Below are 23402 nucleotides of genomic sequence, written 5' to 3'. Positions count from 1 at the left end.
CCCCAGCCTGCAGCAGCCAACACCTCCCCTACCCAGATCCCACCCGCAGCAATCGGCCGGGACCTGGGTCCCTCCCGGGCCCCGCCCCCGCCCCCTTGGCTCCTCCCACTTCCGCAGGGTCCCAGGAGCTGAGGTCAAATCATCGGAGCGGGTGATTTGCATAGCCAATGGCTGGGCGTATGCAAATGAGGCCGGAGGTGGTTGGCTGCGGGAGGGCACGATAACACCCGCCAGCCGGCCTTTGTCCTCCAGTGGCTGGGAGGCAGCTGCGGTGTCGGCGTCGCGGTGGGTGGCGAGACGCGGCGCGGCGAGCGAGCGAGCCAGCCCGGCGGCGGCCGGAGGAGCCGGGCAGGAGCGCGCGCAGAGAGCCGGTGCCCGCGCGCCCCAGGTGGCAGGAGCAGCCCGCACGCCGCTCTCTCTCCTGGAGGGAGCTGCAGTTGCAATATGACTCTGGAGGAATTCGCGACTGGAGAGCAGAAGATCGAAAGGTCGGTGGGCCGGAGCCCCGCTCCGAGCTGGTGCCCGGGGGCTGCAGAGCAGGAGGTGGGAGGCTTGGCGGGGCCGCGAGCGCAGCAACAGTGACCCGAGAAAAGTCTCCTCCGCCCTGCTCCCGCGGGGACTCTCCGCACGCCCCTTCACTCTCCACTCGGGTCTTTTTTTGTTTCTTTTTCTTTTCTTTTTTATTTGCGTTGGGCATCGGTTTTTGCGTTGGACAGAACTGCCCTGCCGGCGCGGGGCTGCAGCCTGTGGCTGTGCCTTGGTGGCAACTCCGGGACAGCTGGAGTCACAGGGGTGATGGAACCGGCGCGGGGGGGGGGGGCGGGGGGGACTCGAGATTGCAAGGGTCCAGGTGCCAGGGCTGTTCGTGCGCTTGTCACGCAGGGGTGCTGGGCAGGGCGTCGATGCTGGGGGGTTGGTGGTGGTGTGGGACGGTCCCCACAGAGGGGACTCGGAGCTGACCCTCTGGCTCTCGCGGCTTTGCAGGATGGATAAAGTGGGGGACGCCCTGGAAGAAGTGCTCAGCAAAGCCCTGAGTCAGCGCACCATCACTGTCGGGGTGTACGAAGCGGCCAAGCTGCTCAACGTGTAAGTGGGGACCCCCCCTCCTCGCGTGAACCTCGTAGCACTTTCCTGTCCGGGGAGGGCTCCCCGAGGCTTGTCATCTGCCCGATGACCGCCCGCTGCAGGGTGTGTGTGTGGGGGGGGGGGGGCGCACGCGGGGCACGGAGCGAGTCCCCCCCTCCCTCCCCACGGGGCCACGGCAGCTCACACTCCCCCCCCCCCCCAAATCGCTGCCCACAGCGACCCCGACAACGTGGTGCTGTGCCTGCTGGCGGCCGACGAGGACGACGACCGGGACGTGGCCCTGCAGATCCACTTCACCCTGATCCGGGCGTTCTGCTGCGAGAACGACATCAACATCCTGCGCGTCAGCAACCCGGGCCGGCTGGCCGAGCTGCTGCTGCTGGAGCCCAGTGCGAGTCCGGCCAGCGAGGGCGCGCAGCAGCCCCCCGACCTGCACTGCGTGCTGGTGACGGTAAGGGACGGGCGGGGACCCGCTGCAGGCTTGCAGAGAGAGAGCCGCGAGGGTTAAGAGGCGCGCGACCTGGAGGGGGCGGCTGGACTTTCAGCCGAGAGGTGCTGGTTTCATCATGGGGATTTTCTCGGGGACAGAACATGTCTGAGCACGTTGGCGGCTGCCAGCAGCGGAAGAGATCCTTGTGAGTCAGCACTGTGGGTCTAGCTACTCCCTACCTACATCTGCACTACCTCCCGTGACTAATTCCTTCAGCCGGGCAGATTAGATTAAGCCAAATAAATTCCTGGCTCGCCCTCATTAAGGAGTCAGCTTCATTCTCTGCCAGTCGGAGCTAAAAATAGAAGTGGTGGAGGAGACAGACCTTATTAATTCCCTAGAAATGCATTAAGAGGATGGAGTGGAAATTTTTTTTTCTTTGCAATTTTTTGCAGTTTCTTTTTTTTTAAAAAAAACAACACACACATGAATGCCCCCCCCCTACCTTCCTTCCCTCCTCCACTCATGAAACCCTCAGGTAATTAATGTATTCGTAGATAAATGGGATTGTTTTGTCTTTCAATACTTTGAATCATTTTGACTGGTGTAGTGACATGACAGTTCAGTTATTCTGCAGCTCTATGAAAAAAAGGCTATTTGGCAGACTAACAGGTGGCAGGCGAGTCCAGTTAACCGCTCTGCAGCCCTCTTTTTTTTTTTTTTTTTTGTACTCACTGCATGGAAATATTTCCCGGTGGCTTCAATCAGGGCTCAGGGTACAAGTTTGGTAAAATAAGTCTATGATTGGTAGCTGAGCCCTCGTATGCAAAACTGAATAAATATTATCAGGCAAACGTTTATGCTTCGGTGGGTTGCAGGTGTTCAGACCTGGTGAGGATGTCAGAGAATTACCCTGAAAGGATTTTGCAGGAAACCCAACTCTCTAGAAGAAATTGTATTCGTTGTGGTTATCACTGGTCAGTGTCCTTGGAGCCAAAACTACAGAATGTTCATGTGTCTTCACCTTACAGGTGGTGAAATTATTAGTCAATGTTGACTTTTTTCTAAATTGTAAGCTCACCCTTTTCTTTTTTTTTCAAATTGGTTCCCAGAATCCACATTCGTCACAATGGAAGGATCCGGCCCTGAGTCAACTTATTTGTTTTTGCCGGGAAAGTCGCTACATGGACCAGTGGGTGCCAGTGATTAATCTCCCTGAACGGTGATGGCATCTGAATGAAAATCACTGAAGCAAATTGCACTGAAGTTTTGAAATACCTTTGTAGTTACTCAAGCAGTTACTCCCTACACTGATGCAAGGATTACAGAATTGATGTCGAAGGGGCTGAGTTCAACTACATGTTCTGGGGGCCGGAGAGAGTGATGACTTTGCAAGGTGGCAAGAGGTAGAAAATGAAGAAGGAAGCTATGTTGAAACCAGTATAAGTCCAAAGGAACAAAAATTACGAAGTACCAAGCAGGACGGAAAACAAACTCTCTTATAAATTTGGGGTGGCTGAGTTACATTTAAATATACCAAATATGCTTTGTAAAAGGTTTCAATGTGCCACAGGCATTGGCGTCCTTTTGGCTTATGTGCCCTCAAGTAAAAGAAAAACAAAAAGGGTTAATCCTATTTGACAACCATATTTTATTATTCTTTGATGAGATGTTCATTCTCAAAGTTTTATTATAAATCCTAAGTTATTTTATGATGTGAAAGGTTATTTATGCTATAAATTTTTGAAACATTATACCTACAATAAACTGGTTATGGATAATTGCATCAGTTCTGAGTATGTGTTTTTTGTTTCTTTTACCTTGGACTTAAAATGGGATTTTCTACAGTAAAATCAAACCCCCTCTGAAACCATAGATACATGATATGTGTTTCTACAGGTGTGTGTGTGTGTATGTCTGTGTGATACATCCATTTTTTCCACTTCTAGACATTTGGGCTGGCCGCGGGGGGAGCAACTTTCTAATTTTTAATCCTTTGAGAGTTGTTGAACTGATACCTTGATTGACACTGCAGCCAAAGTCACAAAAACAAAGGTGATTTAAGAGTTAATGGCAAGAGGGGGTTGGAGAGATAATACAGTGGGTAAGGCAATTGCTTTACATGTGGTTGACCCGGGTTCAATCACTGGCACCCCATATGGTCCTGGAGCCTGCCCAAAGGTGATCCCTAAGTGCAGAGCCATGAGTAAGCGCTGAGCACTGCGGGGTGTGGCCCACAAACAGAAACAAACAATATAGAGTGGCAGGGAAAAGTGTGAGAATTGAACTTGTGAGATCTTAAGTACTAAACTATCGTGCAAAATGCTAAAGAGGCGGAGGAGAGAGTCGTCAATGATTGGCGATATTTTTCTTAGGAAGAGAGATCACGGGGATCTCAACCACGTTCCAAACATTCTCAGCTAGAGGAGAACGATGCTGGTACCCGTGATGATGAGTTAGTGCAGAACTTGGCAGCTGGAGTTGGTGCAAAGCAGAGGTGGGCTGAGAGACCAAACGCTGGGTGGGGAACAAAGAAGGACTGTGTCCGCCTCTGGTGCGGAAAGCAAGGGCAAGATATGACAAGGTAAGTGGGAGTCCGGCTGGGAAGGACATTCCACATCCCCGTTGCGTTGAAACTCCGCTCTGTAAACGCTGGGCTGCCTGCAAAGGACCAGTGACTCCACCGGTCTGCTCAAGGGAGATAAGCCGACTGCGAGAGCAGGGTTATTCGGGATAAGAGGGTGTAGTAAGAGGGCTGATTAGGAAGTGACTAACAGTCAAGGGCTGTGCATTTTTGCAGACCCTCTTGAGGGATCAGGGAAGTAGCCTGACAAAAGGTGTCTGGTGCCCTTGCTCTCCTTCGAGGGCTTCCCACAGCGGCTCTGGTTCTGTGGAATCTGCTTAAATTGGATCAGGTGGGAGGGCTGGAAGCAAGAGGCAGAAAAGGCTTTAGCAGAACCACTGCTGGGTAGCTGGTAGGAAGGTCGGGGGCAGGTGTGGCCCAAGGAACTGCACATGGAGAAAACCAGGCCACTAGTCTACTCTTTGCTTCTCCATCATCCTCGTGAGTGCCATCTGGTTCCCATCCCTGCCATAGCTGCGTGCAGCCCGAGGAAAGGAGACCAAACCAGAAGACCGAATCCAACCAATAGTAACAACAACAGGAACTGGCTGTATATTTTATGAACAAAAAGACTTATTCATATTGCAACAAAGCTTCCAACCATCTGCTGGAAAGGTGGGTTTGAGACCTTGTTTAGGCTTGTCTCATTCATTTGAGCCAAAACTCAATCCCAAAGTAACAGGTGTTGTGTACTTGTCTTTTCCTACCAAAAGACAGTTGAGTTTTAAATAGAATTGTCCCCTTCCCACCAAAGTAAGGATTGTCAATTCTTTTGATAACACACTTGATTAAAAACCTTCTGCAATAAGGACTAAGCTAGGAACGTAGGAAGGGGTTGGGGAGCATTTTTGCTTACAGAGAAGGGCACGGGAAGCTAACTGTATTGACCTCATACCTCAGTTTGGTTATCTGTAAAATGGACATAAAGTTACCTGCCTTGCAAAATTGTTGTCTCTCCTATAAGTGTGTAACTTGACTGAAGGTAGGAAATGATGCAGCTCAGTACTTTACTGTAGGTGCTGGGTGAGTATTTTCTCTCTCTTTTTCTTTTTGGGTCCCATCTGGCGATGCACATAGGGTTACTCCTGGCTCTGCACTCAGGAATTAGTCCTGGTGGTGCTCAGGGGGCCACCTGGGATGCTGGGAATCAAACCCGGGTTGGCCACGTGCAAAGCAAATGCCCTTCCCGCTGTACTATTGCTCCAGCCCCCTGGGTGAGTATTTTCTTGACTGGATAAATGGTTTAGAAAGGAGTGCAGGGGCTGGAGCGATAGCACAGCGGGTAGGGCGTTTGCCTTGCACGCGGCCAATCCGGGTTCAAATCCCAGCATCCCATATGGTCCCCTGAGCACCGCCAGGGGTGATTCCTGAGTGCATGAGCCAGGAGTGACCGCTGTGCATTGCTGGGTGTGACCCAAAAAGCAAAAAAAAAAAAAATTAGAAAGGAATGCAAGAGAGGTGGCATTTAATAGTGCCCCAGCTTCAGAAAGTTGGCTGCTTAGAACATAATATACATACATAAAAGTAACTTTTTTTTTGGCTGTCATACCCAGCGATGCACAGGGGTTACTCCTGGCTCTGCACTCGGGAATTACTCCTGGCAGTGCTGGGGGACCCTATGGGATGCTGGGAATTGAACCTGGGTCGGCCGCATGTAAGAAAAATGCCTTACCCACTGTGCTATCACTCCAGCCCCCAATACATAGAAGTATCTTTTGAGAGAAGAAGTGCACATCTCTAAATCCATAGAGCTTTGTGACTTGAGGTATTGGCATACATTCTTCTGATTTGCTTTTTCCTTTGTTTCAGGATAAAACTGTTACTGTCACTGTCACTGTCATCCCGTTGTTCATCGATTTGTTCGAGCGGGCACCAGTAACGTCTCTCATTGAGAGACTTATTGTTACTGTTTTTGGCATATCCAATACGCCACGGGTAGCTTGCCAGGCTCTGCCATGTGGGCGCAATACTCTCGGTAACTTGCCGGGCTTTCCGAGAGGGACGGAGGAATCGAACACGGGTCGACTGCGTGAAAGGCTAACACCCTACCGCTGTGCTATCGCTCCAGCCCTCAGGATAAAACATCAACAATTAATGCAATGCAGTTGTTTTTAAGTTTGAACTGTTGTTTTTCTTTCCTGATTGACAAAATCCACCTCAACTGAGATGTTCACTCATGAGACAGCTGAGTTTGTTATAAATAAAAATGTAATAGCCTCCTATCTCCAATTGATATGAATACCCTTTAATTGTAGCTTTAAATGCCATTAAACATACTTACTGTATGTGGTGGAAATATTACAAGAACAAAAATCCCCTCATCCACTGAGGGTGTGTTGGATGTGGAAAATACCTGTTTTTTCCACTGGCAACTTCACCTCAGTGTCAGAAATAGCAGGCTCCTCCTTTTCATAATTAACCAAGGTCCTGGAGAAGTTAAACTTCTATAATGAAAGGACTTGTGAAGGTCACTAATCTAAAACACATTCATTATTTCCCAAATAAAGGGAAAAGGGAAAGTAATGTTTGGACAATGTCACTTGGAAACATTTCCAAAGCATGTCTTGAGATGACTTACTATAACCTTGCCTAATCATTGTTTCCTCAATTTTCAACGATATGGGGGAAATTTGATTCTTTTGCTTTATGGCAGAACTCAGCAGAGGTGAGTTTACTTCAAGCAAACAAAACTCCACTGGTATGACAGGACACCAAGCCCGTGGCCTTCCAACTACGTTGAATCTTTTTTTATGCTTTTTAGCAATCCTTAGATAAACCACAAGGAACTATGAAAAGGCTGTATTCATGAAGACCACTGGGAAATATTTAGGGAGTGTTTACTATGGGCAAGGGACTCAGCTGCTGACATTGGAGTCTTCAGAAAATCTAGAGCCATACTCTGACCTCAAGGAGTTCAAAGTGAGACATCCATCAACTGACAGGACCCCAAGCAAAATGCGCCCAGTAACATAAGCACGGCCCGGGAAACTGCAATGGGAGTTCAAAGGGTAGGTATCTTTGCAGCACATATGGGTACGGAATCAAGAAAAAGGATTTTTTTCCTTGACAGAAACTTAGGTAGTGTGTTGCAAACTACACAAGTTAAGTTACTTGGTTTACTGAACGTAATTCCGTAGGTGCTTTGAAGAATACATAGCTGTTGCCTACAGGCGTGCTTGTCATTTTGAGAAGTTTATAATCAAATAAAATGTTCTCAATCCATTCCTTCCTTTAGCAGTCTTTTATTTGGGGCTGGGGGAGGGCCTCTCCTGGAAGTGTTTGGGGGGACCGGATGATGCCAGGGAATGAAGCCAACGCTTCCACATACAAAACACACCCTCTAGAGTTTCTCCACGGGCTAAGTGTAGTCAGAGAATACTTGGCACAGGGGAGGCCAAAACCCCTCTAGGGAGTGACTTCCCAGCACGGAGCCAGGAGAAACCTCCTGAATGTGGTCCCCAAACCAAGTAAATATATAAATAAATAAGTCTTGAACTTCAGTCCTTTGAGTTACCATCCACCCACCTACCCCATCCAATCACCTCCCCGTGCTCCTATGGTTCCTGGGCCTCTAGCCTGGGGCTGGTTCCCCTGGGCATATGACTCGAACCCAGCAATGTTGAGATCACCAGGGTCTACCCAGCAGTGCTCAGGGGAAGGAGGGAGCATCTGGTGCCAGCCAGGGATTGGAGATGGAGCCTTCGGCATGCTCAGCATCTGCCACCGGGCCATTTCCCCAGCCCTGCTGAGTCCTACATGGGGAGAAGTCAAAACACGTGGACCCTCTCTCTGCCTCTTATTCACAAGAGGCACATCCACTGGCTCTGGGACCCAGGTTCTCTCAGGACAGCTGACGTGGGGGAGGCGACAGGCAGCAGCAACCTGTTTGGATGAGGTGAGAGAAACACGCTCAGGAGCAACTGGGAAGAGGCAGGCGGCCACAAAGTGACGGCAGGAGGCAAGGACGGAGGAGGGAACGGGCCCTGAATCCTGTAGCCAAGTTGAAACCTGGCGGCCAAGAGCAATTTGGATCCTGCACTGCTCAATTGTTTCAGAACCAGTTGGTAGACAATTCATTATGGAGACATTTCTTAGAAATGTCTGCCTTTCACCCCCGCCACCCCCTCCACCGACCCCAACATCTAATCACAAACACTCCAGGTGATTCTTGTGGTCAGAGAAGTTTAAGAAACGCTTTCTGGGCCCATACCGTTCTTCCGGCTGAAATTCAGCCCCATCAGGCTGCCAACTATGGGGCAGGGGCTGGCTGGAGAGGAAGCAGCGTTTCTTCCTCGTCATCCCCTGATGTCAGCCCACCGGACCCTGAGTCGTACACGCATTTCTCTCCACAGGCCCCAGAGAGTCCCAGAGAAGGAGGAGAACCAGAATCGTCTGCTACCGGGAGACAGAGTTGGACGTGATGAGTTCGCTGTGCTGATGAGTTCGCTAAGGTCACGACTGCCAAAATTGCAAGAGCCTTCTGTGAAAGTTGGGAGGATCCACTTGTGACTACTGGCTCTGAGAGCACGCTGGGATGGGTGGACCAGCAGCCACAGGAGGTGTCAGCCAGCGCCGGACACTTGGGATGAGACACGTGAGGAGCTGACAGGCATATGAGCAACTTCTCTGTGCCAAGCACGAGGCAGAAGCTCAGGAAAAAGCACGGTTCCTGCTGGTCTAGCAGCTAGCTGCACTTTCTGCCTTATCACATGCTTTCGCTTTCAGGCATTCCTTTGATTTCTGGCGCAGGCGACTGAGGCTCACGGAGGTCAAGGACACCTCCAAAGACATCTGGCGAGGAAGGGGACAAAACTCAGGCTTCTACTGCGAACTCAACTCTCAGGAGTTCTCGCTGAGCGTCCAGCCAGACAGCCCGGGGGAGGAAGCAGCTAATTGGATCTAATCTCTTACTTATCCAGTAAGTGGGACAGAGCCTCAGGAACTCTGAAGAAAGAGAGAATTCTAAGAACTCTTCTTTCCTGTGGAGAAGCTCCACAAGGGAGAAGGGAATCTTGTCCCTGGGTGTTTTTACGCGGATTTAGCTTCTACTACTCAGTGTCTGAGAAGAACTGCTGGGAAGCAGCCGTGTGTCTGAGCGCTCAGCACACGACGATGCCGCTCGGTGAGGACGGTCTCGTCATCATCAAAAGAACTGCCTGGAGAAGGACCTTTTGATTCATTTTGCTTCTTTCCATAACATCCTAGGACAGAGCAAAAAGAAGAGCGAGAGAGTGGCAGCTAAGACCCAGGACATATATGTAGCACCAGAGGACCTGGCCTTGCTTGGATGAGAGAGAGAGAGAGACAGAGACAGAGAGACAGAGAGAGACAGAGAGAGACAGAGAGAGATAGAGACAGAGAGACAGAAAGAGACTGAGGGAGAAAGAGACAGAGAAAGAGACAGAGACACAGAGAGAGACTAAGAGAGAGAGACGAAGAGAAAGAGACAGAGAAACAGAGACAGACAGAGAGAGACCAAGACAGAGACAGAGACAGATAGTGAGAGGCCAAGAAGAGACAGAGACAGATAGTGAGAGGCCAAGAAGAGACAGAGAGATAGAGAGAAAGAGACAGAGACAGACAGAGACACAGAGAGAGACAAAGAGAGAGAGACGGAGACACAGAGGCACAGAGACAGAAAGAGGCCAAGAGAGACAAAGGGAGAGAGACAGAGACAGAGAGACAGTGAGAGGCCAAGAGGAGACAGAGAGATAGAGAGGGACAGAGATAGACAGACACAGAGAGACCAAGAGAGAGACAAAGACACAGAGACACAGAGATAGAGACAGAGAGAGGCCAAGAGAGACAAAGGGAGAGAGACAGAGACACGGAGAGACCGAGAGAGAATAGAGACACAGAGAGAAACCAAGAGAGAGACAGAGACAGAGAGACTGAGACAGAGACACAGAGACAGAGAGAGACCAAGAGAGACTGAGACAGAGAGACAGAGAGAGACCGAGAGAGACAGAGAGACAGCGACAGAAACTCAGTTATTTCTCCTATACACCCGAAGAGATAGACAAGGCGGGTGTTTTGGGTTGTTACGAAGACTGAAAAGCTCAATACACAGAAGCACTTGCCTGGGGTCCCGCAAGGGTTCAGTGTGGGGAACTTAAGGATCACCTCCTTTTCCCTAATTTATGTGTCCTACGAAAATGTGGGTGTGTTTGGTGGAAATCCTCTGTTTACAAATCAGAAGGAGACTTAAGGAAACCCCTACACTCCAGCCGCCATATACTATACAGCCCAACTGAACCTAATCTAGAAAATTACCCTCCCAGGAAACCATCAATTCCACTAAGCTAGTTCCTCTTGTCCATGTTCACACACACTTGAAAGGTAAATCAGTTTGTTCAGAATCAAATGCTGATGGGGCCGGAGCTAGAGTAGCGGGTAGGCTGTTTGCCTTGCATGTGGCCAGCTCAGGTTGGATCCCGGGCATCCCATAGGGCTCCCTGAGCACGGCCAGGAGTGACCCCCAAGCACAGAGTCAGGAGTAAGCCCGGAGCACCACCAGGTGTGTCCCCAAAACAACAACAACAGCAAAAACAAAGAATCGGTGGCAGAGTATGGACTGTGCACTGCCCCGTCATCGTGGAAGCGGCTCACTGCAACCTGGTCCAGGACAGTGTCACGAGATTATTAACCAGTCAGCATGGGGCTGGCAAGTCTGGATAGGTGTCGTGCAGGTGTGCCTGTGAGCACGCATGTGTATGTGCGTGTGCGTGGGATTATTTGTAGTGGGTGAAGGAGATGAACAGTGGGGTTTGAGTATGGAAAAGGAGGAACACAAGAGTCACGGGATATTCCTGAGGTCTCTACGGAGATTAGCGCTGACTAATCTCGCCATTTGCTTTGTGCATCCTAAATATCTTCATGGGGAAAAGAGTTATCATGGCAGGAGCCTGCCTGACAACATACAGGACTGCGCCTGACCACTGCAAACTCTCTCAGGCTCATCAAATCTCCGCCTCTTATTCCTGCCACAAGGATCTGTGTTGCTTGGTACTCCAAGGTTCTTTAGAACCTTGAGCTTTTTTCCCCAGAACTTTTGCTGCTGAGCTTATCTTCTCCTTATTCTTCACTCACAAGCTCCTATTCGCCCTTCAAAGCCCAAGTGATGGATTGTCTCCTTTGAGAAACACCTTCTAACACCAAGCTTTTTATAACAGCACTTACTGGCTTGCAGAGTAATCCGTGCAGGTCTCTAGCCACCCCGGTCCACTATCCTGGAAGATCCTTGTCCTTCCTGGGTTTATTCTAGGATAGACTTAGCACCCTGCTGGTGGGAGAGGAGCATTCCCACTAGGAACCAAACAAAAGAAATGACTGACTCATTGCCTTGCTTCTAAAACCCCAAATTCTCTGTGTTTCAATGACTGAGTGGGCTCGTTCTCTCACTTGTTAAGTTTTTATGAACTCATCTTAAAAGGCATTGTTGGCACTTGAGGGAGGCATTCTGTTCACCTCATTCTATTCATACCTTTCTGCGATTCATTTTTCCTCAAATTCTTTCTAGTCCTCCTGATGAGTCAGTGGTTCAAGTATCAGGAAGCAATTCCTTAAATACCTTTTAAATGCCTTTAATTACATGCAGAAAACCCACGTGTCCTTCTCTGACCCTGTGTACCAGCCTCTGGTGCTTCTTCACCTGATTTTCTTTGATTCAAGGAGGAGAAAATGATGTAGGAGATGTAAATTGCCTCTAAACATAAATTGCCCTTCGTTCGCAAAAACAAACAAAACAACAACACCCAGTATTTGGCCAGATAATGTGCTAGCAATAGAGTATCAGTTGTTCTGATCGAGACCCCAGAGCAATGCCTTCTTTTTAATTAAAAATTTTAAAATTTAAAGTTTAATTAAATACCACCTATGATCATTCAGATCATTTTTTTTTCTTTTTGGGTCACACCCAACGATGCACAAGGGTTACTCTTGACTCTGCAACTCAGGAATTACTCCTGGCAGTGCTCGAGGGACAATATGGGATGCTGGGAATCGAACCCGGGTCGGCCGCGTGCAAGGCAAACACCCTCCCCACTGTGCTATCGCTCCAGCCCCGATCATTCAGACTCTCTGACTTCACTCAGCTCCACACCCTCCAGTTCTGTCCAAGGGGCCCCGAAAGAGCAAATGCTGCAGAACTTACTTGCACACCTTACCTTTGTTGGTTTATTTGGGCCGGAGTGACAGCACAGCGGGTAGAGGGCTTGCTGGGTGTGCCCCCACTCCAAAAAAAAATAATAATAAAATTCTCTAAAACTGTCTCCCTCTGGGGCTGGAGCGATAGCACAGCGGGTAGGGCGTTTGCCTTGCATGAGGCCGACCCAGGCTTGATTCCCAGCACCCCATATGGTCCCCTGAGCACCTCCAGGAGTAATTCTTGAGTGCAGAGCCAGGAGTAACCCCTGAGCATCGCCGGGTGTGACCCAAAAAGAAACAAACAAACAAACAAACCAAATCAAACCAAACCCAAAAAATAAAACCTGTCTCCCCTTTTCTTATTCAAACCACGCCACCACAAAGGTGGTGGTTCTGGCTCAGGGATATGAACAAGTGTGAGAAGTTCGTGGCTCAGATGGAGGGTGAAGTCACACCGTCTCTGTGTTAGACTGCTGTGGGAGGGCTCACACACGAGACCATACACAGTGCCCTGCCTGGTGTAAACAGCAGCTCCCACCTCACGCCCTGATCGCCTCTGTGCTCACGTGTAAATACTGACAGATGTTGTCAGCATTGAAAGGTTTTATTCTGAACCAAGCAGCTCTGGTGCATTCGCTGTGGGAAAATGTTTCCAGTTTACATGTAGAATTGATCTGTGGCACTTGGGTGATTCTTGGGGCGCGGTTCCCCAAAGGGACGCTTGTGGCTGCCAACGTGGAAGGTGCCTTGATAATCTGTGTCATCCCTGAGTATTGTGTATTGTGTATTGTGTATTGCTATTGTGTACTTACCTGTATCATATAAATTTGATTTGTCTTTTAAGTCATTTTAGAAGGAAATAGTCACTTCTTGAGCTCGCTCTCGTTTTCCTGGTATATTTAAAACATCACTGTATCACTGTATCACCGTCATCCCGTTGCTCACTGATTTGCTCGAGCGGGCACCATTGTGAGACCTGTTGTTACTGTTTTTGGCATATCAAATACGCCACGGGGAGCTTGCCGGGCTCTGCCGTGAGGGCGGGATACTCTCGGTAGCTAGCCGGGCTTCCTGAGAGCGGCGGAGGAATCAAACTCAGGTCGGCCTACCCGCTGTTTTATTGCTCCAGCCCATGTAAAACATACAACTTGTGAAATATTTTTCAACCTATCTTCTTCCTAAATCTTACGTGCCACTTCTCCGGGGGGATCTTTACCCTGATCTGAAGGAACATGAGTTTAAGTCCATCCACATCGAGCTTGCAGTGGGGCCCCCTGTCCACCTTTGTTCCATGAAGGCCTTGGGATTAGTTCCCCACAATCCAGTTTATAAATCTACAGAGCATTCATTCTGCCACAGGTTAAAGACCAACACTAGGACCGAACTGAAGGTCTTTCAGTGCCTTGTTCCTAAACTACTTTACACCTGTGGCTGGCATGTGTCCTGCATATGTGTTCACAGATAGGCAATTCTAGCCAACATGATAAACCAGTGGTAATTTTTTTGTGTGTGGGGGGTGGGGGGGCACGGCACGATATACCTGGCAATTCTCAGGTCTTACTCCTGGCAAGGCTTGGGAGACTGAACCCAGGTCAGCCTCACGCAAGGCAAATTCCCTACCTGCTGTAGAATCACTCAGGCCCCCTAGATCAATGCTTCTCCAACCTCCCCACATGCTCAAGCCAGAGACTGAAAGTGCTATTCCAGTAGTGTGGGGTCATCACATTCCCCACCAAGTAGAGGGTGTCTGCATGGGGACAGATGGGGGGGACTGACTCTAGAAACCAGAGGGAGCATCTTATCCACAGGAGTCTCACCTGCAAATGTCTTAAGACTGCCAAGCCCTCGCTCTCACCCCTAGGGTGCGACCACTGCGGTCATTTTCATCATAGATGGCCTAGGGGAACGTAGAGGGGAGTGGAATGCTGCCATCGTAAACTTCACCGTGACCCCTACGATGCTGCTATCAACTTCCATTCCTCGGAGCTCAGCCAGGCTCCCGCCGTGCATACTTCCAGTTTGCAATGTCAGTCGTCTCCATGGGTGAATACACAAAGCCATTAGCATTTTGGCTGACTTTATTTGGACTGCGTTTTCCTCCCAGGCAGAGAAAAAAAATTGGTTTCTGAAAAGGTTGATAGTGCAGATGCGGGTTCCTGAGACCAACTGTACATGTTTGCCCAGGGCTGGTTCATAGTTTAATGGTCTTTGATAGACGCAAATGACTCTGATAAAGTGATAGTAATTGCTGCCAACAGAAGGGTACATGCGAAGGACGTTGGCTCACTAACCTCAGTAGTAAAGGGGTACAGCAGCAAGTAGGGACGTGCCCCCCAAGTGACAGCCATGCCAGAGTGGGCAAAGGAGGCTAGAGCTGGTGGTGAAAGCAGGCTCTAGAAACATGCTGATAAACAAGGTCTATCACATTTATAAACCTGCTCATAGGAAGGAAACGAAGAAGGAATACTCAAAAGTTTCTGCATCAAGCGCCACAGAAGTCTCACCCAGCCCCAATGACATTTAAAGTGAATATCTGTTATGGAGCCACTGGCCCTCCGGCCCGTGACAGCGGATCAGGCCATCGCCGGGAGAGCGGAAAGGCACGGAGGGCCCCTGCGTTCCCACACGCGCCTGCGGGCTGGGTTTCTTGTTCCTGACACGGAAGTCATGTCATCTTTCACCTCCGTGTTTACTCACACAGTCGCGACCTTTCCAGCCTTTTCATCCCCTATCCTCCCACCTTGCTTTAGTCGCCACCCATCCCCTCGGCCACACCCAGCCGTCTTCCACTGAGCTTGTGGTACTTTGGTCTGAACCAGGCCAGGTGCTGGTCAGTGCTCCCTTGGGTTCTTGATCCGAGTCTCTCGGTTCTTCAGTTCCCTCTCACGGGGAGCTCAGCCATCTCCGGCCCCTTTGGAGCGTGTGAGCACTAAGCGTGTGATAGTCTACACCGGGGGCCACTGATACCACTTGACCAGTTCATAAGCAGGTGGTTGTCGTCAGATGCCCTCCCCCATCCCTTCTTTTGGGTGGTGGTGTCCTCCCTTCCACTTGGGAAGGGACCGAGAAGGAGGGCAGAGTACCTCTGACCAACACGGGTGAAAATGAGTCATTATGTATCTAATGACTTCTCCATCTGTTTTCTGTTGCCATGGTCACAGTTGGGTCTCAGGGTGGCATGGGAATGATGTGGCTCTGGACACTGGGCACCAGTAATTATGCTTCCTTAATGAACTCCGTGACTGCGCTGCCCTGCAGAGCACTTCTCTTCTCCTCCTGCCATTTCCCCACAAGACTGCATTCCTACACATCCACCAGGAGCCTCCCTCCCCCCCTCCCTCCCTCACTATCCTTACTTCCCTCCTCCCTTCCAATCCTTCCTTTCTTCCCCCTCCCTCCCTTCCAGTTGCTCCACCTTCCTTCCTTCCTTCCTTCCTTCCTTCCTTCCTTCCTTCCTTCCTTCCTTCCTTCCTTCCTTCCTTCCTTCCTTCCTTCCTTCCTTCCTTCCTTCCTTCCTTCCTCCCTCCCTCCCTTCCTTCCTTCTTTCCCCCTCTCTTCTAATCCATCCTTCTCCTTCCTCCCTCTCTCTTTCCTCCCTCCCTCCCTCCCTCCCTCCCTCCCTCCCTCCCTCCCTCCCTCCCTCCCTCCCTCCTTCTCTTCCTCCCTCCCTCTGCTCACCTGAGTCCCAGGACTTCCCCTGGCACTCCATCTTATGTAGATACCTGTCTCACTCCTTCCTGACTGGATGATAACACTTCGTCAGAGGGGTTGGAATGCTGCAGGTGGGCAGGTAGTAACCTTGGATACTATTGGGAATGGCTTCCTATTCGCATAAAGAAGGTGGATTTCCAGGGGGCTGCAAAGTGATATATTTTTTTAATTTGACAAGGGAGCACTATCTATAAGCCCTGTGTGTGCATCTTAATCATTTGGGTGTCATCAGAGCCTGATGTTGAACAGCTGCTCTCAGCATGGGCTCAGCAAATGGTAATGAAGTGGAAGAAACGGGGGTAAGGATTGGTCTCTGATCTGACCAGGCAAAACCCCGGCAGTAGGGTACATACAAGAAGGCACTGATTCAGGCACGAGATCCGCAGGGCTTTGAATGAAACAGCTTTTAATTCTTGTGCACACGGTCGCTGTGAAGGAAATGCTTTTATTCTTCTCACTGGACAGATTTCCAAACAGAGATCACAGTGTTTGAAGTCAATATGATGCGGACAGATGAGGGGCCACAGGAGGGTATAAAAGAACAAAATCCCATCAATTGTATATCAAATGCAAATTCACTGCGACATCCAGAGAATATATGTTCATAGTAACATGGCTAATAAAAAGACATTATTACAGTAATCAAGTCCACAAAACCAGGAGAGGGGAAAAAAAAAAGCTGAATAACAAAATGTCTTTCCAGAAGCTATAGACGAGCTGTCCTGCTGACAAACCAATTTTCTATCTGAAGCAGCTGATAGCACCAACACGTTGACAGACCAGCAGAAGGGTAGTAGGTCACAGAGGGGACATCTGAGAGCACAGAGGGAGCTCGGTTACGTAGACTGAGCAGTCCCTCACTCTATAGTTGGAGAGAGGAAGGGCCTGCCCAGAGCCACGTGACACAGGCACCCGAACTTGACCGGAAGTTGCTCTACGTATACTACAGGCCACCACCCAACGCTAAAGAAGTGCTCGATTTTCATACACCTATGATTCTATTTGATTCAATGGAGTTTTCCCCTATTGACAGGTCTAGTGTAAAGCAATCAATATAATTCATAACACGCTCTGCTGTTCTATTTACTGAGAAAAGGGCGCTGTACTTCTTAAGCCTAGAAAAATCTTAAATTAAATTCTGAGTAATCCCTCTGACATTATCTTAAGGAGAAGGCATCTGGAGAAAGAGTTTGGCACATCTACCTAACCTAACCTATGCCTTAAAATCACCGAATCACTGGTATAACAGTTTGTTTTTCTTCTGACACTTCAGTAATTAGTAATGTATAAAAACAGACTAAATAGAGAGAACAAGAATCAGGTCTTTAAAAGTATGGCACTTTTCACTGGAATAAGGTAAAGAAATTTAAAAACCTGACTTGTTGTTAGGAAACACAGCTACAACCTATAGCTTATGAACCATCTGGTATATAAAGAGTGTTAGTTGCTTAAAATGTGTTTCTGGAAAAACAATATTTTGGAGTCGTGACATTTTGTCTCGCTTTTCTTCATCAGGGTTCCGAGGCTCAACTGGACAGATTACGAACTAAGGGATACATATGCGAGAGAAAAGGGAAGAGGTCATCGGTAACTGAAACAGCATTGGTAAATAACTGAAATAGCATCAGAGGCAAAGACTATTGAACGTGCTTACAGAGCTTCCCAGCTGCAAAGCCAAGAAGTTGCTCAGGTGGGTGTAGACGAGAGTGAGCAGAGCGGCAGGGAGGGAAAACATCTACCACTATTTTAAGTCATCTACCACTATTTTAAGTCGGCTGCTGGCCAGCAGTTAGGACTGTGTGCCTGTATACCTAGAATAAAGCCTGATAAATGAAAGTGACTTCTGCTTATTAGATACGAATACGCATATTATCACTTCTCACACAGGCGTCTGGTTGTAAGTAAATCAACATGTAGCTACAATTTTCTTCCCCCTGGGTTCAATATTAAAGCCTCTGATTCGGCATTTCTCGAACAAACCCTACACCTGGCTAGGAAGTTCAATCGAACAGTTACGCTCCTAGCCAACACGACGTGTGGCTGGTGAAAACAAAATAAAATCTGCTGGAACCTCAAGCCCATGCCTTCCCATGACAAGCCTCTTCACAAGCAGCAAAACATATCTGTTTTCTGTGAGGTAAAAGAACACGTTTTAGGACTCAAGAGGAAATTGTGCTTGCTACCAAAAATGGGCATGTGAAACAGGAGGGAGGGGGGTGAAAACAAAACAAAACAAAAAAGCAATTTCATGAGAATATCTCGTAACGAGCTGCATTATAAATACATCGAGCATGTTTCAGAATCAGAGTGAAATTAAGAGTAGTGTTCTGGGACGATCAGTAGAAAAAGACACTTATAAAAAATAAAAAGTCTCGTTAAGAGAAGTGTGAACCATGCCAGCCTCTATTTTTTTGTACGTGCGGTGCCCAATGCAGCCTTTAGCGTTGCAAGCAGGGATGTTGGCATTTCCTGCGAATGGGGCCGAGTGCAGAACCCAGTGGGAAGATGACCCGAGGTGAGGGGCAGTGGCCTGATTTCCCCCTGGCCTCAGAGACCGAGGCAGACAGGCCCGTCACTCCTCAGAAGCAGAGGTGAGGTGGAAAATCCTGATTGTGTGGAGCAAACTTTGTTTTCCCACCTTCCACGCAAGCTCAAAGGGCCCGAGGCTGTTCAGAGACCAGTGTTTGCAAGAATTGAGTACAGAACTAAGAGGAACCATCTCTTCTGGGCCAGGCCGGGCCGAGTGAGTCCCGTGTGGGAAGAATACCTTGTACTCCATCATTACCAGGGGTGACTTCTAATAAACGGGAGAGGCTTAAGATCACAAAGGCCTAGTGATTGAAAAAGGACCCCGCCCCCTTCCTCTTTGATAAAGCTAAAACACCCTCCGGCCATGGGCCTTCAGTTAGGAATCTCCCCCCTGTAGATTCTGAAAATGAGAAGTTAAGGAACCCAATAGACAGCGTGGCGGAGCGGTGAATTTGAGCCTCTTCTGCTGTTGTCTTTATTGGATTTGGGGCATGGGGGCCGGGGAGAAGGTGGGCCTGGCTGCAAGTGACTTGAAAAATGCTCAGTGTCTGGATGCCTCTGTGTGTGTGTGTGTGTGTGTGTGTGTGTGTGTGTGTGTGTGTGTGTTGTGTTTCTTTCTTACCGTAGTATTTCCCCCTGGGGCTGGTGCACACTTCCTGTGAAAATAACATGTTCTAGCAGCGGAGAGATGATCAGGGAAAGGCAGGAGTGAGAAGGAGCACATGTCACCAAGTCACCAACTCAGGCCAAACAGGGCCAAATTGGACCGGGTTTCCCACACTGGTGTTCCTTCTTCAGTGTGACACCTTCAGTGTGACACTGTGTCCCCATCCTCAGGGTACAACCCATCAGAGCTGTCTACCCCTGATCCACCCAGCAGAGCTGGGGGCACAGCCGCCCAGGGTCGGCCCCAAGAGTCTCACGGCAAGAGTGAACTAATACCTCCTACTCTACAAGCCTTTCTAGCTGGGCTCTTGGCTGGGGATTGGCACTGTTTATTGTCGTCCGAGAGGTCAGCAGGACTTCAAGAGAGCAGAGATGACTTCATTTCTTGGTTACAAGAAACAGTGAGTTTTTGTACCATGACTACATGAAAAGAAAATTTTGCTTTGTATGTGTGTGTGTGGGGTGAGGGGAGGAAGGGAGAGTGGGGGGTTGACTCCAGGCCCACCCTTAACTTCCCTCCCTCCATGGGGCACATACATTCTATCACTGTGCCACATTCTGGTCCCGTATGAAGAACGTTTGTTACTCCACCTACGCACAGCTCAGGTCTAACTTGTGAGGATGCGGCCCTGGTGGTATATATAGGGAAAGGTTTTTATCAGAAAGCAAGATTTGCTCTGTGGATATACAGGAAGTCACCGATATATATATATATATATATTCATCAATACACACCAAACTCTCCCATTCCTGAAGTGGCCTGTTCTGGCAGGCACAACAACCCTATTAAGAATACACGATGCTATAAAGGTTTTAGGACCTAGATTTTTCACATGTTAAACCAGACAGGTGCGTAGGTAATTTAGGTCTTGACACAACTGGATCATTCATATTGCATTTGAGAGAATATAACTGTGTGTGTGTGTGTGTATGTGTGTGTTGTGTGGTTAAAGACCCAGACCAACTCTTCTTAAGCAGTAACCCCATATGACACCATAGTTTCCAGATGGAGAACAAGATTGTTATTCTGTATTCAATAGGAGAGGGGGGTCTGAGAGGAAGGGCAGCTCGGGCAAATAAGACTTAGAGTCCATGAGGCCGAGGTAAGAGCATGTTAGTGATCAGAGTGGTTACCAAAGAAGCGAAGGAGGGGGTCTCTTCAAGGAGCTGCTCAGAACCGGCTTCGTGGAGAAGAGACGAGGAACCGGGCTTCCTCTTCCTCTATAAGATGATGCAAGTTTTTTTATCCTTGAATGGGTTTTCTGAGGTGGGGATCCCTACCAGCAGAGGGTCGCTCCTGGCGTGCTCCTCACAGTAGGACATGAGGTCCGCAGATGCCTTTGACACCTGACGTGCAGACAAAACAAAGGAGAGAAAATCCTTTATTCATGAGATCCACGTGTGTCTCAGTGGCTGCCCAGTGGAAGATTCAGGGCGGGGTGGGGGGGGATTGGAGTCACAAAGAATCACTCCCAGATTTCTCTGGAATTACAAAGGGAAAAGGTAGTTGATATATAGAAACACACACACACACACACACACACACGTACGTTTGGAGGATGGGCCACACCCACTGGTGCTTAGGAACTCTTCCTAAGGGCCCATGAGTGACCCTACTTTGCTTTGTATATAGGGCGGTCAGCATATGTGGTGCTGGGGATTGGCCACATACAAGGTGAGCACCTGACTTCCGGTACCAACTCTCTGGCCCATAAAAGGTACTTTGAAAGGGAGCACTCTGGGAGAGCCTTCCTTTACCTTTTACCTTTTTTTTTTTTTTAAATTGAATCACTGTGAGAACAGTTATAAAGCTTTCAGCTTTAAGTCTCAGTCATACAATAATCAAACACCCATCCCTTCACCAGTGCACATAAAGGTGATCAGCCAAGTGGACACGGTGAGTTTCCCAGGGCACTCACCGAGGACATGTCCCCAGTTAGCTAGCATTCCTCAGAAGCACCTAACCAGAATCTAATCATCAGCCACCAACGGCATCCAAAGTGAGGGCCATCCTGCCAAAACGGGGGCCGGGTTTCTTCAAACACGGGGTCTGTGTGTGCCAAGACGACCCCACTGATCCTGAATGTTATAATGTGTTATGGTTATGTGGAAGAATGCCCTTGTATTTAGGAAACAGATGGTGAAATATTTTGTGGTAGAAAGTTGCGGTGCCTACAAAGAAAAATCATGTTTTGTGTGTATACAGACGGAGGGAGTGCAAATGTGCAAGGGCGTGAACAATAGTGGCTCTTTCCACAAAGGGGATGTGTTTATTGTTACAACGCTCCCGGGGTTTCGAAATTTCTCTAAACCAGTGGGTGTGGGGCGGAGGAAAAGTGTATGTGGATCAAGGGAAGGTTACACCTTGGTTGCTTTCCAGTGAAAAACTGACTGGAATGCAGAGAGAAAGAGAGTTAAAGAAATAAGTCGTAGCCCTGGAGCCTTAAGCTCTTGAGAGAACAGAGCCAGGTGCTACGGCGATGTTAAGATTTACAGGAACACTTGGATCTGGCTGTACCACAACTGACCATCAATCTTGTTAATGACCGTGGCTGGGAAATTAAAGAGGAATAGCATGAGCCTAGAGAAACGCAGAGTCTGACCTGGTACGTGCCGAGCCTTGCTCTGAAGTTGGGGTGGGGGGAAACCCCTGGGAAAAAAAATGATGGGTTATTTTTTTGATAATGGCACCTGGGGCAGCTGAGAGCCTACATCAAGGGCAGCCTCACGCTTGGAGACGGTGACCATCTCGAGGCCAGGAGGGACTTATCAGGTGACCGCTTCCGTTTCTAGGAAGCAGCATGACTCACGGGCATTCCAGGGCCCTCACCGTCAGTCCCCTCTTGGGACTCGGGGGAGGAAGAGCTCACAGGCCGGAGACCAAACAACTGCCTTCCGGTTTCTCCCCAGCCTCAAGGCAACCTGGCCCTGCGTGCCCCCGGATGCAGCGGGAGGTTCTGGAAACCCACCCACGGAGAAGGTGGCACGGGCCCAGATAGGAAGACCCTGGCCAGCCGCTGCCTCGGCGGCCCGGAGAACTCTAGAACACTTCCTAAATTCCAGAGGGATGACGAGGATGTTTATGAGGCCCATCGGGAACCCCAGAGGGGAATAAAGACATCACAGGATCGGCGCGCTCCCCGGGGGAGACAGGTCCTCAGGAAATCCTGTCTAAGATTTTGGGGGGTTTTTTTGGCCGAGCAGAGGCCGACACGGACACGTCGGCTCTCCAGGGCCTCTAACACGAGGCCCACGCAGGACCGTCAGGAACGCTGCAGGTCTGCCAGCCGAGCGACCTGCACCGGGCTCAAGGCGCTGGCACTGCCTGCTGGCGCTGACGTGTGTGGCTGCGGCTCTGCTGAGCAGGCAGAAGGGGCAGCCAGGCACTTCCGGTCCCATCCGGGCCCCTTACCTTTATCCGTTCGATGGAAGCTTCTAGTCTCAGTTGCTGCACAGTTCTCCTGGCCTGAGCGATGTTGTTGGTGCTTGCCGTTTTGCTCGACATCTTGGCTTCTTTCACCTGAAATCTGCAGGGCAGTTTGCGTTAGGTGAATGGAGCCGTCAGAGGGCCCAGGCATTGGCCCCTGAGGAGGGGGCAGGCTGGCTGTCCCCAGCCATCGCAGTGTCTGCGGTGCCAGGGCTGGCCTCCAGCCTCAGCTTCTTTCCCCGGGTACCTTTCTGTGTCTCGGGCTGGCAGGGGCCCAGTCCCAGGGGTGCAGCCCTCACCCCCGTACATGCATGCATAAAAGCAGCCCTTTTTTTTGTTGGACCTGCCAGGAGGAAACTCACACAGCAGCAGCAACACTTGCCAGGGCGCGGCGGCTTCCGGCGAACCCGAGCATGTACCCCAGAGGCCCCGTTCCTGGGCACGCTGCTGCTCAGTCCCTTAATAGAAGGTTTGATTTGATTTCGTTTTGGCTCTCTTACCCAACTATTACACGGGGACGGGGCTGGCAGCACGGGCTGGCAGAGGGAGTGCCTCTGGAGAACTTTGTACAAAGGGTGCATTTTTAGGTGCTATCAAGCTCTGCAATCATTGGGGGAAAGTTAGTTGGGCAGATAAGGAAGCCTTTATTCAAGAAAAAGTGGGGCCCTTTCACAGCTAAAGGACTCTATGATGGATCCCCGGCAAACGTGGGCGACGCGCGGTCAACGAAAGCGAGCGACATTTAACACAACCGGATTGTTCTCTTTTGACCTTGATCTGGCCGC

The 23402-nt window shown here is 49.6% G+C and overlaps 2 protein-coding genes across 3 annotated transcripts in view; one reads left to right on the top strand and one right to left on the bottom strand.

The window, feature by feature from the left end:
• The first annotated feature begins 235 nt into the window (after positions 1-235).
• Positions 236-3302, top strand: GADD45A (growth arrest and DNA damage inducible alpha). Its single transcript, XM_004607077.2, has 4 exons — positions 236-488; positions 985-1086; positions 1303-1537; positions 2629-3302. The coding sequence occupies exons 1-4, from the start codon at positions 445-447 to the stop codon at positions 2740-2742; spliced, it is 495 nt and encodes a 164-aa protein (XP_004607134.1). The 5' UTR covers positions 236-444; the 3' UTR covers positions 2743-3302.
• A 13092-nt stretch (positions 3303-16394) lies between these two features.
• The window catches only part of GNG12 (G protein subunit gamma 12), a 145479-nt gene continuing 138471 nt past the window's right edge, over positions 16395-23402 (bottom strand). For both annotated transcript variants that reach the window (XM_055140516.1, XM_055140515.1), the window contains exons 3-4: positions 22603-22717; positions 16395-20537 (exon numbers count right to left, since the gene is read on the bottom strand). In XM_055140516.1, the coding sequence (XP_054996491.1) occupies positions 20412-20537; positions 22603-22695 (219 nt within the window). In that variant the 5' untranslated portion in view covers positions 22696-22717 and the 3' untranslated portion in view covers positions 16395-20411. The remainder of the gene's footprint in view (positions 20538-22602; positions 22718-23402) is intronic.

This window comes from Sorex araneus, chromosome 5 (assembly GCF_027595985.1).
Source record: "Sorex araneus isolate mSorAra2 chromosome 5, mSorAra2.pri, whole genome shotgun sequence".
Taxonomy (NCBI): domain Eukaryota; kingdom Metazoa; phylum Chordata; class Mammalia; order Eulipotyphla; family Soricidae; genus Sorex; species Sorex araneus.
The sequence above is the reverse complement of the archived record's forward strand: the minus strand, read 5'-3'. Positions and strand labels throughout refer to the sequence as shown.

Coding starts and splice junctions, on each gene's coding strand:
- GADD45A (XM_004607077.2), top strand. CDS start 445: ATGACTCTGGAGGAATTCGCGACTGGAGAGCAGAAGATCGAAAG. Junction 489..984: donor GGAGAGCAGAAGATCGAAAG/GTCGGTGGGCCG, acceptor GCGGCTTTGCAG/GATGGATAAAGTGGGGGACG. Junction 1,087..1,302: donor GCGGCCAAGCTGCTCAACGT/GTAAGTGGGGAC, acceptor CGCTGCCCACAG/CGACCCCGACAACGTGGTGC.